The sequence below is a fragment of the Centroberyx gerrardi genome, chromosome 3 (genome assembly GCF_048128805.1).
Source record: "Centroberyx gerrardi isolate f3 chromosome 3, fCenGer3.hap1.cur.20231027, whole genome shotgun sequence".
Taxonomy (NCBI): Eukaryota; Metazoa; Chordata; class Actinopteri; order Beryciformes; family Berycidae; genus Centroberyx; species Centroberyx gerrardi.
Genome location: NC_135999.1, coordinates 19123690 through 19138689, shown reverse-complemented (window position 1 = coordinate 19138689; position 15000 = coordinate 19123690). Strand labels below are relative to the sequence as shown.

Below are 15000 nucleotides of genomic sequence, written 5' to 3'. Positions count from 1 at the left end.
TAGCATTAATCCGATTATGTAATCAAGATACAAAGTTGTTTCACACATGCACGTGCACACACACACACACACACATGCACACACACACACACACACACACACACACACACACAGCAGCAGTCTCATCTCTTTTGTTATCTCTGTTGTCAGTTGGTTTTGCCTTTGTTCCCAGGTGACGCCCTTATTTTGAAGTGGAAAAAATGACACACCACAAACCTATAAACCTGCCCTTTCCTGACCTAACCTCCCACAGCAAATATTGACACACCCTCCACCACACACACACACACACTTGTATGAGCTCATCGTTCTTTATCAAGAGTGTGTGTATATTATTTCACACGTGTGTCTGTGTCTCCAGCGATGCGGCGGTAAAGCGAGTCGATCCCCGACCTGCCCTCCCTGGACAGTTTATCCCTGCTGCTCGCTCGCTATCAGCTCTCTCAAATTCCCCCCAAAGGCAAAGCGAGGAAACCCCATCTCTCTCTCTCTCTCTCTGTCTCGCACTCTGTCTCTCTGTCGCTCTCTTTCGTTCTTTTTGGCCCTGTCAGCCAGGTTTGTGTTGTATTAGGGCCATGACAGGATAGCCTGCTGGAAAGAAATAAGGGGGGGAGGAAAGGTAGGAAAGGGGCTCCTCTCTGTCTCATCCCTCCTTTATTTGCTCCATAACTTAGCCTGAGGCTCTGGAGTTGTTTTTACTGTGGATGGGCTGAGGATGGACTCAGAGATTTTTCCATGCCCTTTCATTCTCTTCCAATACCCACAACTCTGTGTCAACAAAAGGGACGCTGTGTGTGTGTGTGCCTGTATCTGTCTGTGTGTGTGTGTGTGTGTGTGTGTGTGTGTGTGTGTGTGTGTGTGTGTGCACATGTTGGTGGGGTTGAGATTTAATGGTTAACTTTTGCAAACTGAATTCATATTTTTCAGCCTGGAATGCTTTTGTTGTCTCAAGAATTGAAGCATTCTTCCTCGGGCTGAGTTTCTTTTGCAGCCATCGTTGAAAAGCGCGATGGTTTCTGGGAACTAATTCAGCCCGGTCTTGATGCTTTCTCACCAGACGACTGAGGCTTTGGTTTGGGAAATCAGTCAAGCTGAAAACCTAGAAATGCACACACACACACACACACACACACACACACACACACACACCACACACACACACACGGACACTCATGCATACTTTGTGATACTTTGCTAGCACAACGGTCTCTGGTTAATGATTAAATGTGAGGCCAGCGCCAGTTCAGCTACATTCTTTACAATGTTTTTGTAAGTGTCCAGAAACACTGGAACACACCCCAACTGCCTGGGCTGTTGGTGTTCGGAGTGTGAAACTCAGGATCGTCTGTCAGAGAGCCGATCCAAACAGCATGTTGGACAAGAACAATAGTTTAGTGTATCTGGGTGGATTTAGAGATTACACCGTTGTAATGTGAGTTGTAATATCACAGTACAGCATCCCATAATGTTCCCGCAATATTTCCATACCTGTGTGTGTGTGTGTGTGTGTGTGTGTGTGTGTGTGAGTGTGTGTGTGTGTGTCAGGCTTTGTGGTGGTGGGTATTAATAGGCATTCTAAGAGGAAACAATGGCTAAGGAGGTGAGAGAGAGTATCTGGATTTCTGTCATCACCCTTCCCTAAAGATACATATACACACACACACACACACACACAAACACACACACACATACACATTTCAGTGGAAGCAGGGTGTCTGTTTACTCCTTATTCTAAGAGGTGACGTATAGCTGATGGTGGATTCAGATTACCATACAAAGACACACCTGTGGCCCCAGGCTGTGTTTGGATATGTGTGTGTGTGTGTGTGTGTGTGTGTGTGTGTCTGTGTGTGCAGACATGCATTGCTTAGGGAAAGAGAAAATAGAATGGTTTAGTATTTCTCTATTAACACAAAGGGGAACATTTCCAGTCAATGGAGAATGTTTTTTTTTTCTTCAACCAACCAAGCAGCCAGCCAAACACACACACACATACACACGCACACACACTCACACACACACACACACCAGTCCTTGTGTATGGTGTCTGATGTCGGAGGAGGTTCAGCCGTGACCCCCTCCTCCCTCCCTCCTCCCTCCTCCCTCCTTTCCTTTCCTCCCTCCTTCCGTGTCTGTCAACATGAAATTAGGCCTTGAGTGGGAGTGGGAGTGGGAGGAAAGGGGAAAACAATTGATAAGGAGGACAGAGGAGGGAAGGAAGAAGAATGAAGTGACTGACTGAAGGTAGAGAATGACTGACATCTTCTGTGAAGAGGGGAAGAGTAATTGAATTAGGTCTATGTAGTTAGTACAGCAGAAAACACAGAAAAGCTTTTGGAATAAAAGGCGATGTCTCTAGGAAGTCTGTGTCCTCTGTCCTAAAGATGCCCACACTGCCGCTGTCTCATGTCTGGCTCTTTCTCTCTCTCTTGTTCTATCACTCACACACACACACACACACACACACACACACACAATCGCTCTTCCACTTGTGTTTGTGTGTATGTCTGTCTCCCAGAACCACAGAACTTGTAGATCCAGGCACCCGTAGCGTGGGACCAGTTATCAGGAACCGTTATCACCATCTGCTCGTTTTTTGATGTCGATTTTTCTACATTGTGCAAAGATGAAGATTCGCTCATAACTGATAATGTTTTGTTTCTCAGTTTGCATGCTTTTTAATCTTTTATATTGCTGTGTTCCATAAACCAATACAATTTTATTATTGCTGTTAACTATACTTGCTTGGACATACATATTAATAACTATACTAAAATTGTATTGGTTGTATTGGTGTTGCAAAACATTATCAGTGATGATGGAATCTTCATCTTTGAACAATGTAGAAAAAAATTTAATTACATCAAAAAAACAGCAGATGGCGATAAAAGCTTCTCTGCGATTCTGAAGATACTCCATACTTGCAGTGTGAATCAGTCCAGAACTCACCAAGACTGAAATCTGACAGTGATCCTGGCAACAGCCAATGGGAGTTTAGCTCAAGGGGGAATTAAAAGAGAATGAACCGGAAGAGAATTTGTTTTTTAACAACTTCCACTCACATCAATAGTTTACATCAGTAGAGTCCCAACTCCACTTGCCCCACTCTTGATAAGTTGATATATGATTTTATTTGGAGGAATAAATCTGAATAAAACAGTATAAAATGGCACTGTGCTTGGATCCGTCCACATAAGCATGTAATTACAAATTACGTGTACGAAGTGTCATACAACATTTTCACCAGTGTTATCCTTGTAAAAATGTCACTTTAAAAATATATTTGTAATGTAAATGTAAACTGTAGCTTCTCACCAGAAGAAACTAACTTTAACTTGTATTTATCCGGGGCAAGTTGCTCTTTTTCAGCACTACTCTGCTTCACACTCATACAGTTACAGCCTTTCATACCTGGGAGCGTCTCACTGCAGCCACAGTCTTCCACTGTTTTTCACTGAGCAACTCCACTGCAGCAATTGGGAGTCCAGTGCCTTGCTCAAGAGCACTACAGCAGTAGTCTTTAACAGAGAACAGTTCTCATTCACTTTGTCCAGCCAGTGCAGGATTCAATATGGCAACCTTTCGGTCACAATTTCACTTCTTTAACCTCTAGGCTACCATCAGAATTACAGACTATTTAGTTCCTAAATAACCTGAGCGCAGTGTTTAAACTGTCCTAAAAGTTATGAGTTCATAAAGATATTGATGAAATCGCCTATCTGAGGAGATGACCGTGTTGTCGGGGCGGAGGGCGAGTGAGAGGGAGACAAACACAGAAAGCAGCTTATTTCTGACATAAATCAATGCTCAGGTGTCGGCGGAGGTTCTCCTAATAGAGAATCGTTTGTCTCCGACGCCGTAGTGTCGCCAGCCCTCAGCCCGCCTCTCCTCGCAAGCTGAAAGGCTTGTCGCTCCAGAGACTCATCTCACTTCACACATGTCACAGAGAGAGAGAGAGAGCGGCGCATCTCAGTCGCACCACCGAGACGCAGAGGAAGAGGCAGAGAGAAGCGACTCGACTGTGATAGAATCGTGATGGAATGTGAGGCTTATCTTTAGCTGGCAGGAGAGAGAGGGAGAATGTAAGAGAGGGTGGGCTTGTATAGACAAAGACTATACACACACATACACACACACGCACACACACACACACACACACCTCCCTGCTCTCCGTAGTCACCCTGCCCTGTCACTTGTGTCTCCAGCAGATTTCCAGCACTAAAGCAGAGTTATGAGTTCACTTTATGAGAGTTACTGTGTTTTATTAGCATCTACATCTCAATGGGCTTGATAGCTGGTCCGTTCGGTGTGATAGGCACACACACACACACACACACACACACACTTTGGCCCGGATCTATTAACATAGGCACAATTTGAGGCACAGCACAAAAAAAAGTGTGCAGGTACAATTAGTCTTGTGTGTTTACTGAGGTGAGGTGTTTACTAAGACTGAGCATGTAAATGAATACAGATGCACACCCTTCATGAGAATTGCGAACCCCCAAATATTAGACAAATCAAAGCAAAGGGAGCCACAAACAAGGGCAGAGTCCGCCAGAGGATAAACCATTAACCGTACCCATGACCCCTATGAGAACGTTTCAGTAAACTAAGTTAATATTTGTGTTTTGACCAGACTTTGTCCATTTTCTTTATTATAATTGTTAAGTGCAAGTCTAAATTGACATATATTCCAGCTGGGTGATTTAGGTTATTTCCCTGACACTCTGGTGAGCATAAATAGTGTGTGCAATAAACATATAGGCTAGATTGGCCTGCAGCTAGGACAAAAGTGCAAAGAACAGAGGCATCCAGATTGACCCATTTTCTCAAGCGCCAATGTTCTGTGCATTGCATTAGTAAATCAGAAGATGAGATTTTTGCGTTCATTTGAACCGGGCTTGCACAAACCTTTAGTAAATATTTGTCTGTATTTTTGTTTTGCCCTGTTGCCATGTCTACTGATGCACTTGACCTCTGAACCTTGAACTTTTGCAGCCTGCAGTGCTTGATAACCTCCTGACCTCCATGAAGTTTGTCCTCCATGGCATGGGAGTCCTCCGCATCAACCTGGCTAACAGCAGGAACAAGGTAGTCTGTATGTCTGTCTGTCTACTTGTATGTGTTTCTGTCTGACAGGGTGTGTGTCTGTCCGTCAGTCTTACCCACTAACCTATCTGTATCTTCTCCATCTTTCTCTCCTTCAGCCCTCTTTTCCTCTGTTCATATTCTGCTTAAGCGTTATCTGTTGCGGTCTTCCTGCACTTCATGCATATCACCCCTAGAGCGCAGCATCCCTGCACCACAGTAGCAGCTGTTGCATTTGGCACCACACACACACACACACACACACACACACACACACACACACAGTGGATACTGTTCACTGTCTGCCTAAAAGACACACGTGTTTTTTTTCTCTCTCTTTGTTTCTCCCTCTCTCTTACACACACACACACACACACACACACACACACACAGTGGATACTGTTCACTGTCTGCCTAAAAGACACACGTGTTTTTTTTCTCTCTCTTTGTTTCTCCCTCTCTCTTACACACACACACACACACACACACACACACACATAGACACACACACACACACACACACAGCTTTCAAACTTATTATCTGCAACCTGGAAAAGCAAAAGGAGTTGTCATTCTTCTGCTCTTGTTGTGAACAGAGTTGGTTCGCTCCATCACAGAATAAACAATGACGGCATTATTTGTCCTTCTAATAACCAATGAACAGGAGTTGTTCAGAAAGCTTCCAGTTGAAGTACACACATACACACACACACACACACACACACACAAAGGCACACACACACAACAACCATGTGTCTATATGAGAGAGACAGAGAGTTAGGAGCAAAGTGGGCGGTTTTATTGTCAGGTTCAATTCGATTTGAACTTTATTGTCAAAGTTATCGGAGCTCATACACTAGCCACCCACTCACCACATCCTCTTGGGAGATCATGACCGTAGTGTTTCCTCTATTAAATGTCACCAGGGTGTGTGTGTGTGTGTGTGTGTGTGCGCATGCCTGTGCCTGTGTATGTGTGCGTGTTTGTGTGTGTGTGTACATGCACATCCATCCATTTCTACATCTATTATCATTACCAATCCTAGAGACAGGAGACATGGACACATAAACTTGTATTCATATCCCTTTTCCATTTGGCCGCCACCCATCTGCACACCCAAATGGCCGCCCGTCCATCCATTGATGTATTGATATCTTGTCGTCTCCCTCCCTTCCTCCAGGTCCACGCCCACTCTGTCCTGTCGTGTGGGCGGTGCTTTGATGAAGACCAGGTGCTGTTTCCTTTCCTAAGCCACGCCCTCTCCTGTCTGTGGGCCGACCAGGGGGTGAGGGCCGCCGCAGCCAGGGGGTACGAGTACGAGCTCAACGACTCCGCGCTGTAGTGAGTACTCTTACAACACACACACACACACACACACACATACACACACACACAGAGGGCTAAGGAGATGCAGGGGTCTAATTAGCTGGACTTAGCGGCTGATGCTCAGCCGTGTGTTCTCTGTCGCTGGGAATAAGAGTCGGCAAAGTGAAGAGGAACGGGGGAGGGACTGATGGGGGGAAGGGGGCGGGGTAAAATGCCTACTAGCCAAAGTGGAAAAAGATGCAAGGATGGGACGAGTGAAAGGAAGAAGCTCCTGCACACTGTCCACTTCACTTGCAATTAAAGTAAGTTTTATTTGGAACAATATTCTGATACAAAGACCTTCACCAGGTTATCTGAGGATGAGATGAGAACGTGACTCAGCCAAAGGGAGATGAAAATGTCTACTAGCCAAAGTGAAAAAAGACACACAAAAGATACACCTATGTAGCAGCCTTAAAATCATTTACATTTGTTTGTTTTGTGTGGGTTTTAGCTATAAAGAAGCAAAGCAATGATGGGTAACACTGAAAAACAGCAGATACCGTAGTTGAAAGCGGGAGAGGCGAATAGATGAAGAGAGGTTGTTAAGAAGGACGCATATCATGAAAAAGTGAAAAAAGTTTGAAGTATACAGCCGCAGTAATGGAAGTAAAGGAGCGGAGTAATGAGGCGAGAGCTAAGATGAGGATTTGAAAAGAAGAGAAGAGCAGATCTCCAGAGAGGAGAGGTGGTGGCGTGTGCGGAGCGGAGGTAAGACGGAGCCGGAGCCCACCAGGAGGCCGTCTGTTCTCATCCTCTGCCCCAGCGAGAGGCCTTGGTTCTGGGATTATCTACATCGACAGGCCCCCTGGTCCCCACTGAGAACCACCGCACATCACTATCACCCTCTGCTGTCTTCAGGCACACACACACACAAACACACACACGCATACACATTGTCTATGTTACGAAGAGTCCAGTAAGCAGTGCGTTTTTAAGCGGCAGGGTGTGTGTAGCTGTCCAAGAAACTGATTCAAGATGACTAGTTGAGAATGTCACAGTCGGTTCAGCTAGAGGGAGACGTCATTGTGTGTGTGTGTGTGTTTGAAGATTACATCTCGCTGAGTGCACACACACACACATACATTATAGCTCATTACACTAGCTTTGGTAATAGCTAATCTGTGCTAGAAAGCTTAGCCTCAGTGTATCATTATTATGATAAGCCACGGCTCTGTGAATATTGAGCGTGGAGATGAGCCGCTGCGCCCCCTGGGACTGCAGTCTTATCACTGCACACCCTACCTGCCGCCTGGCAGCTGACGCCGTCATGGCACCCACACATGCTCCCCACACATACTCGTATGCCATATACGAGTCTGCACACACACGTGACTCACACCTGATTTTATTCTCTTTTGATCTCAGGTTTGTCTGCTGGTTAGCAAATTTTGTCCTCTCCCACCGCTCATTCCTTCTTTCTCTCTTTCTTTTTTCCTCCACTCTTTGCACCTCCTCCCACCCTCTCCTCCTCTTCCTCCTCCTCCTCCTCCTGCTCTTCCTCCTCCTCCCTGTGTAGTTTCTTCGAGAACATGGGCCGCATCACCTCTGAAGACTACGTGCCGACAGAGACAGACGTTCTGCGCGTACGACTGAGGACCACAGGCGTAATAGAGACCCAGTTTAAAGTCAACCACCTCATTTTCAGGTACACACCTTTTCACCTGCCTTTTCTTTTTTATTTGTTATTGAGGTTTTCATGCAGTTTTACACACTATCAAGACATCGTACGTAACGCCACGGAAAAGGGATCCACTGGAGAGTAAGTTCTTTTAAAAAAAAAAGAATAATAACAATGTGATACTTGTGTGTCTTTTCACTTACCCCCCCCCCCCCCCCCCCGCCCCGCTGGAGAGGTCAGAGGTCAGGGTCAGCTACAGAACAGCGTCGGGAGGGATTCAGTGTCTCTCTAAAGTAGACCACCCAGCCGTCCATAAAAAAGAAAGTTTCTTTAGTCTGTGGTCCAGATCAGCCTTCAGAGTTTACTGTGCAAACTTGGCACGAACGACGGCCTTTTTCCACTTAAAGAGTTCACGCTTATCCAAAACTGGCACCATGAGATCCGCGCCAGACGCAGAGGCAGGTCTCTTCAAGAGCGTGGGACGCGTCATACCAAATTACTTCTCTTCACTCCCCTCCAGCTTTCACACTCTTATCTCCCTCTACAGCCATGCAATAAGACCTGAGATGTGAGATGGAGATGGGCAGCCCCACTCAATACATCAATATGGCACCTATCAGCTGGCTTTACACTCATCTACTGACCGCACTCACACACACTCACACACACATCCAAACACACATATACTGTAGAAGTGTCAGTGAATCAGTCTTATCAGTGGAGCAGCAGAGGGCAGGTATCTGAGCTCAGGAGGCCGATGATGTCAGATGTCCATATTCATCTCTGATCATTGCCAGTGTCACACAATGCCACCTACTTTATCATCCTCCAATAGCTAATCTAATTTCCTGAAGCCATTGATGGTCATGACAGGGTGATAGATATTTATGAACTCGCCTGCGTGTGATGTATAACCGAGCTTTAAAGCCCCCAAGCTCCAAGGGAAAAACACGCCCTAAAACACTGTCAGAATAACAGCTAATGGCGTTGTACCCTTGCGGAGAAGTGGCCAAAATGTAGACAGCGTGACATCACTTTGAGATATTTCCAGTGCAGCGACAATGGAGTTTAATAGGAGAAAATGTTTCAACTATCTAAATGGTAAACGTCAACTTTTGGTGTTAGTCCCTCAGAATCGAAGAGCAAGAGCTTCAACAATCATACAGGGAGAAATCCATCGTAGAAGAGGCAGAGAGACCAATTTCTCCACTGACAGCAGCCTCAATGCAGAATGCAACCAGAATGCAATGCAGCCACAAGGCACGTTGTGTTTTGAGTGAGGGGCGCGACTCTCACTTTTTCCCCAACTCTAAAAACTCACTCTCTTGCTCTTACTACGCTATCACTATCACTCTCTCCACCTACACATACTGATGCAACACGTTCAGGCACGTTCTCTGGGGGGTGTCGAAAGGCATTCTGGGAAATATAGGAAATCATTAATTGAAGTACAATTACAATTTCAATTTCCCATTTGGCAGACGCTTTTATCCAAAGCGACGTACATATGAGATTTTAATACAACACAAGCAAGGATCTAGTCGAGAGAGAACAACGAGAGTAAGTGCCATAAAGCTAAGTTCTGGTCCAACAGGACATAGGTGCTACGAGGCAGTGCATAGAGTGCATAGAGGCAGATAAAGATTTTTTATTTTTATGTAGTTTTTTTTTGGATTACTCAGTCCATCAGGTGAGAAGGTGTTCACTAAAGAGCTGGGTCTTTAGCCTTTTTTCAAAGATTGAGAGGGACTCTGTGGATCGAATAGAGTTTGGTAACTCGTTCCACCACCGAGGAACCACAGAAGAGAAGAGTCTGGCTAGAGATTTAGGGCCTTGTTGTGGTGGCAGCACCAGGCGCCGCTCCTTGACAGAGCGTAGTGGGTGGGAGGGAGTGTAGACCTGAATGAGGGAGTTCTTGATGCGGGCAGCAACTGGGAGCCAGTGGAGGGATATGAACAGCGGAGTGACATGTGCTCTTTTGGGCTGGTTGAAGATCAGACGCGCCGCCACGTTCTGGATCATCTGCAGAGGTTTGAGCGTACATGCCGGGAGCCCTGCCAGTAAGGAGTTGCAGTAGTCAAGGCGTGATATTATAAGCGGCCTGTACTAGGAGTTGTGCTGCATGTTCAGACAGGTAGGGTCTGATCTTCCTGATGTTGTACAGGGCAAATCGGCATGACCGAGCAACAGAAGCCACATGCTCCTTAAAGGTTAGTTGGTCATCAATCATGACACCCAAGTTTCTGGCAGACTTTGCGGGAATGAGCTGAGCTGATTCGAGCTGGATACTGATCTGTTGTTGTACAGAGGGACTGGCTGGGATGACAAGGAGCTCAGTCTTTGACAGGTTAAGCTGAAGGTGGCGTTCCTTCATCCATGCCGAGATATCGGCGAGGCATGCCGATATCCGTGCCGAGACTGTGGGGTCGTCTGGCGGGAACGATAGGAGGAGCCATGTGAGCGGATGACTGCACCAAGTGAGGTGGTGTATATTGAAAAGAGAAGGGGTCCAAGCACTGACCCTTGAGGTACTCCTGTGGACAAGCAGTGGGATTTAGACACTTTCCCTCTCCAAGACACTCTAAAGGATCTCCCTGAGAGGTAGGACTCAAACCAGCGGAGAGCAGATCCTGAGAAGCCAAGCTCAGCGAGTGTGGAGAGGAGGATTTGGTGGTTAACCGTGTCAAAGGCAGCCGATAGGTCAAGCAACATTAGAACAGAGGACTGACCGGCAGCTCTAGCTGATCGCAGTGTTTCCACTACAGACAAGAGGGCAGTCTCGGTAGAGTGTCCGCGTTTGAAGCCAGACTGGTTAGGATCATACAGGTTGTTCTCAGAAAGGAATTCAGATGCTTGATTAAAGACTGTGCACTGTGTGGCTGTGTTTTCTGGACGGATCCAGGTTTCGGTCAGGGCTAGTACCTGAATGTCAAATAGGTTTGCTTTGCTTGGATAAATTCTGTTTTATTTACAGCAGACTGACAATTCCATAAGCCAAAGGAAAAAGCGGAGGAAGTAGCTGAGGCTTTTAGAAGCTTTTAGAGGCTTTTAGTAGAAGTAGAAGTAGATGAGGCAGGTTGCGGGGAAAGTGGGCGCAGTTCATCAAAAAAATAACTCCTGGAGTGCACTAAACTTCACAGATTGATGATGTATAGAAGCGTAAGAGTATCTGAGGGTGTAATTTTCCTGGAACAGCAGTATGGCGTCCCCTGTTAAAACACATTCACCCCCCTCCCCCCTCATGGCGTTGTTTATGTTTTAATCAACTGAATAGGAATTTTTTTTTTTCCTTTCTAATGCTGATTGTGTAAAGAAAAGGGAGCCCTGCTTCTGTGTTTTATTCATTTATTTGTGTTTGTTGATGGTACATAGTGCAAAGAGAAGCAGTAGGTCCAAAAATGACACAGAAAAAAGAAAAGGACCCCAGTATAGCTTGACTACAGTCGAGGGTAATGGTATTTAAAGCCAACTATACGATATAAATATACTCCCACTCAAAGTAAGATGTCAGTACAAATTATGCATGTTACAACACATGATTAACATTTACTTTATAGGCCAGTGATTTCTTATTGGGTTTTCTGTGAACACTGAAAGTTTATGGTCCTTTATAGCGCTGGGAACCAAAAGGTCACCCTTCAAAGTGTTCGCTCGTAACGGCAGAGTGAAGGATTGCGGGCGATTTTCCACAGTCTGGTTTTATTGGAATGGTAATGGGCCATGGAGGGTTAACAGGGATACATTCAGGAAAACTATGCGTATTGTGCGTGTGTGTGTGTGTGTGTGTATGTGTGTGTGTGTGTGTTCCTTCACCTGTGTATCTACTGCTCCTTTATCCCTCCACCCCACCTAAAGTGTCACATCAGGAAAATCACATTACCTTGTCCATCTTTCTTGGTAATGTCTACCCAAGGATCACCTCTCCTCTCCTCTTCCCACAATAACAACCTGTCCCTCATCGCTGCTCTGAATTACATTTCATATGAAATCGTAATAGCAAAACACATTACCTCAGCTGTTTAGCATATAAACATTGTAGAGAAGAACCAGTCTGTCAACAAACGACTTCAGTTGGGGGTATTTGTGTCACATCTCGATTCCTCTGACCTTGTCTTAAAACGTGTGTGTTTGTGCACTGTGTGTCTTTGACCAGTCTCACACACACACTGCAGAGTGTGTAGGCAGAGGAAATATTTGACTCGGCATGACAGGGACATATTGGGTGTGTTTCAGTGTCAGCAGACAGGCGGTTTAAGCGTGGCAGACAAGGAAAAGTTTCACAAGCAAACAGATGCTTTGATCATAACTGTATCAGTTGTTCTGTGCAGATAAACGCTGCTTTTCCTCGCAGTCTTTCCGTCTGCGTCACTGTTGAGTCACTTGCCTTGTAGAATCAAAAGCCATTTTTTGTTTGTTTGTTTGTTTTTTGTTTGTTTTTTTAAGTTTGGATCGTCAGCAATGACGTCGCCACGACAACACTGTCATATCTGTGGTAGAAAACCAGGGTCCCAGGTGGTGCTTAAGGAACCTTCCCAGCCTCCTTGCTCACTTACACACTCCTCTACTTCTCTACTTGAATTCTTAAGTAGATAAATAATTGGGTTTAGTTAATTGATAAACATCAGTGTGTGTGTGTGTGTGTGTGCGTGTGCGTGTGCATAGTGCGTGTGTGTGTGGCTTTGAGAGATCAAGCCCTTGGCGTTGATGAAAGAGCTTAGCATAAGTTGATGTAATTATTTCAAACTCAACAACAAAAAGGATATTAAGGGGATTTAGGGGAGTAGATGGTTTTCATCTGAGTATATGATGTTTGTCATAAAGAGAGAGAGAAAGACGGGCACAGACTGAGAATGGTGCGCAGGAGAACTATTACTATACCATTAGAAATGTTTTTCTATTCAGATATAGCCGGTCTGTAATTTTACTTGTCAGCCAAGGATGAACAAATTATTCGCCTTAATTATCAGTGGACACATTGTGGATTTTGGAGAGAGAGAGTGGATCTAAACTCTTAAAACATTAGTTTCCTTAAAGCAACAGGGACTCAGAGGGAAGACAGATATGGAGATTTCTGCCTCGGCTTGATTTCGTTTTATAAATATTGAGGCTGTAATTCTAGCACAGTGTGGAACCGTCTACCTGTGTCTAATGGCCGTCTCTCTCTATTAGGGTAACGCTCAGTGTTTTTCATCTGTGCCGGGGTGTGTGCCCACTCCAGCATTTCATGATATTTATCATGTCAAAAAAGAGATTCAAATTTCTCAAGTATGGATACATCCTATGATTAAGAAGCAAATCAAACTTATATTGCATTTAATTGTTTTATGTCTAACTGTGAGTGTAATTATGACTGTAACCATGAGTGGAATAGATTAATAATAATGTGATATAGTATTGATCCCTGTAGGAAAGTTGTAGCACTCCTTGGTGTCTTGGTGTCACCTCAGCAGGACGGACACCAACATGAGGTTTGAACCTGAGTCCTCAGGTTGAAAGCGGTCTCTCTAACCACGAGGCCGACCTGCACCCTAAATACTGTAATAGAGAAGTGCAGACAATAACAGATTTTAATTGCTTGGGACTTGATTTGATGCACAAAGAGAATACCTGAGACTTGACTTGACTTGGACTCTGGTGACTTGGGACTCGACTTTGACTTGCACTTTGATGACTTGAAAAGGTTTTTAAAGTCCTGACAAAAGATTTTGTGTTCGTGTAAATGACTTGGATTGATTTGTCCCACCAGACAGCTGAATTTAAATTCTGTTTTATGAATTTGTATGGAATTATTGAATTTATTGAAACTGAAACTGATTACAGAAATTAAACTCATGATGCACTTTTTATCCTATTAAAACGATATTGCATTGAAAAGTCCTACAGTAGATATTTTGTTTTCTTTAAGATAATAAATTGATACTGGACTCTTGATTTGTTCTGACTTGACTTCTACATTTAGACTTGAGACTTAATGACACGGACTTGACTTGGTAATCTACTTGACTTGTGCCTCAAAAGTAGGTATATATTTTTTAATAATAATAGTAATAATAATATTTGATTCTCACTCACTATTGCCTCAGGATCTGTTTCCTCTGCTCACCTAACAAATTTCCAGCCATGATCTTAAGTGTACCTGGAAAGAGGAAAAAGTATTAATAATGTATATAAAAATGTACACCTACTTTTGAAATGGGCTGTATATCACCCTCAATATGTTTAAAGACTTATTTTATAAATTTTGCACACAAAAACATCAATGTCAAAGTGAATATTTGTTCCTCTACCTGTATTAAATGTGGGGGCCAAGTCCTTGTCTTCTTTGCAGTACACCATGTCTGATGAGAAAACATTTATTTGAAACAACATTTATTTTTCCCAGTGTTTCACCTCAAACTTAACTTCATTCCGTGTCTCTACAACACGCTGAATAATGAATGTGGCCAAATGTTTGTGATTTGAATAATTCAGATAAAACACATCTATGGGCAAAGGCAATGGTCCCACACAGTGCAATATCAGTCTTCCGTCTCGTCTCCCTGCATCCCGGCGCACAACAAACGGCCGACTACCCCTCTACATACTTTAATAAGAACAAGTTTAGAGGTTGCAGATTGTTGGTGTCACACCTCAGGATAGCTTTATGTATTGCTGCAGCGTAGCTTACATGTTTTAAAGGCGTGGGACGGTTTAGACGTGACACCGGAAGTTGTGTTGTGAATGATTGATGGCAGAGAGGGAAGTGTTTCTGAGATGTCGCGCCTCTCCTCGCATCATCACCTTTCACCACCCATCTAGTATCAGAGGAGACGCACCCGAACTCCAGTCTCAACTACAGACTCTAACCTCTAAACTGTCTCTCCCTACTGCTTGTCTCTTCTCTCTTTTATCTTTCTTTATCTCTTCTCTCTTTCATATTTGTT

At 44.4% G+C, this 15000-nt stretch overlaps 1 protein-coding gene across 1 annotated transcript in view; it reads left to right on the top strand.

The window, feature by feature from the left end:
• Positions 1-15000, top strand: part of gnav1 (guanine nucleotide binding protein (G protein) alpha v1) — a 28685-nt gene that overhangs the window by 3568 nt on the left and 10117 nt on the right. The window contains exons 3-5 of the mRNA XM_071915345.2: positions 5002-5094; positions 6272-6432; positions 7976-8104. Of these exons, the coding sequence (XP_071771446.1) occupies positions 5002-5094; positions 6272-6432; positions 7976-8104 (383 nt within the window). The remainder of the gene's footprint in view (positions 1-5001; positions 5095-6271; positions 6433-7975; positions 8105-15000) is intronic.